We start from the raw sequence: 2,062 nt of genomic DNA on the forward strand, positions 1-2,062 counted from the left end.
GATCTTGTCGGAAAAATGACATTTTTGCGTATTTCTTGTGGAATGCGATTTGGCTTTCCTTTTTGGGTAGCCACCCCACCCCCACACACACTCATTAACAAACAGAAGGAGGTTATTCACCTGACAGCACACTGTTTTGTTTTTAGGAGGTAGCAACACTTGCAGTGAAACTCGTGAGGGGTGTTGTGTTGCCAATTTTATACAAACAAACCCTTGGCTTTCTATTTTTCTTTTTGTTGTTATTTTGAAGTGTGGTGACATTTTGTTTGAGGTGCTGCTCTCGTCTCAACCATATTCCTCCTTTTTTTCTTGTGTTCTTTAAAAGATAATTCGTATGTAATTCACGTCATATACCTACGTAGATGAAAATCTGTGCGTTATGTATTCTTTTTAGTGATGCGTGTGCGTGTGCGTGTGAGTGTTGTGTAAATAGGTAAATAGAATTTTAGTTATAGAATTAATAGTACTATTTTCTAAGTGGTATATTTACAAGGTTATTACAACATTTATATTTAAACGCTGCTTTTAGTTCTGGGCTAACTTGATATAATATCAAAATGGAAAATCACAACAGACTTGTTTCTCCCCAGTGTTATAAGAAACAGTCTAAACATATTTTGACAAGTGGCGAAAGACAACTTGTTCTTAACGTATATTCTTATTTTCGGGATGGACCCAACAACCGCATTTCAGTTTCCGAGGCAGTAAGACGTACACACGATGCGACTGGTATTGCAATGTCGACTATTTATGACATAAGACAGGAATTTATTAAAGGGGGTGGTAAACTACAAACGCCGAGGAAAAAGCGTCCAAATGACACACGAAGAACCCGGCTACAAATTTATGACGACTTTACCAGAAGAGCTATCAGAAGACACGTTCATAGTTTTTTCAGAGAAAACGAACTACCCACTATTGCAAAAATTTGTGAACGATTAAATCAAGTTGGTGGACTTCCCAAAATCGAACCATGGACTTTGCGCAAGCTTCTGAAGGAGATGGGGTTTAAATTCATGAGACAAAAGAAGAACTCCTTGTTGATTGATAACAGAGACGATATTGTATCTTGGAGACACCGATATTTGAGGGCAATCAAGAAAGCCAGAGAAGACGGAAGGCCCATAATTTATACTGACGAGACATGGGCGAATTTGGGTCACACAAAATCCAAAAGATGGGTTGACACGACAATCAAATCAGCTTCTCAAGCGCAGCGCGAAGCACTTACTACAGGTCTAAAAGAACCACGGGGGAAGGGGGAAAGAATTATTCTGGTCCATGCAGGATCTGAAGATGGATTTGTGCCTGGAGCGCAGCTGTTGTTTCGGGGGAAGAAAAAGAGTGGGGATTACCATAAGGAAATGAACGCTGAAGTTTATGAAAAATATTTTAGAGAGCAGCTTTTACCGAACGTGCCCCCAAATTCAGTTTTGGTATTTGATAATGCAAGTTATCATTCACGCAAAGCTGAAAAAGTTCCTAGTAAAAGAAGCACCAAAAAGGAAATCCAGATTTGGTTAACAAACAAATCCATCTCTTGGGACCCTTCAATGACCAAAGTAGAGCTTCAACAAATTTTAGAAAAACACAAAGCAAAATATTGTGAAGACATGAAGTTGTACGTTTACCACCTTTTCACTGTGAGCTGAATCCCATAGAAATGGTTTAGGGTGCAGTGAAAGAACACATTGCCAGTGGAAACAAGAATTTTGGAGCGAATGAGGTGCTGCATCTCATGGAAGAAGGCATTCATAAAATAGGGAGGGAGCAATGAAAAACTGTGTTGAACACGTGGAAAGGTTAGAAAATTGCATGTGGGAGATTGAAGGATTAATTGATCATGATCATGATCCCGTTATCATTAACTTGGAAAGCGATAGTGACACCGATGAAAGTGGCGATTTAGGTGTGGGTGTGTTGGAAGATTCTCACAGTGACAGTGACACTGAAATGTTAGATGGAAATGACGATGTAGTATATTATTCTGCTAATTCGAAAAGTAGTAGTGAAACGGACACTGCAGATGAAACTGGTGAATTAGAAATAGGTACTTTGCAAA

General features: G+C 39.1%; 1 protein-coding gene across 1 annotated transcript; it reads left to right on the top strand.

The window, feature by feature from the left end:
* Positions 1–557: 557 nt before the first annotated feature.
* Positions 558–1,652, top strand: LOC145676573 (uncharacterized). Its single transcript, XM_081747410.1, has one exon. It carries the CDS (start codon positions 558–560, stop codon positions 1,650–1,652), a length of 1,095 nt encoding a protein of 364 aa, XP_081603536.1.
* Positions 1,653–2,062: the final 410 nt, after the last annotated feature.

The sequence above is a fragment of the Thermobia domestica genome, unplaced genomic scaffold (genome assembly GCF_964235325.1).
Source record: "Thermobia domestica unplaced genomic scaffold, izTheDome1.hap1.1 HAP1_SCAFFOLD_226, whole genome shotgun sequence".
NCBI lineage: Eukaryota > Metazoa > Arthropoda > Insecta > Zygentoma > Lepismatidae > Thermobia > Thermobia domestica.

Bases quoted from the DNA above. Each gene is read 5' to 3' on its own strand.
- LOC145676573 (XM_081747410.1), top strand. From the start codon at position 558: ATGGAAAATCACAACAGACTTGTTTCTCCCCAGTGTTATAAGAAACAG.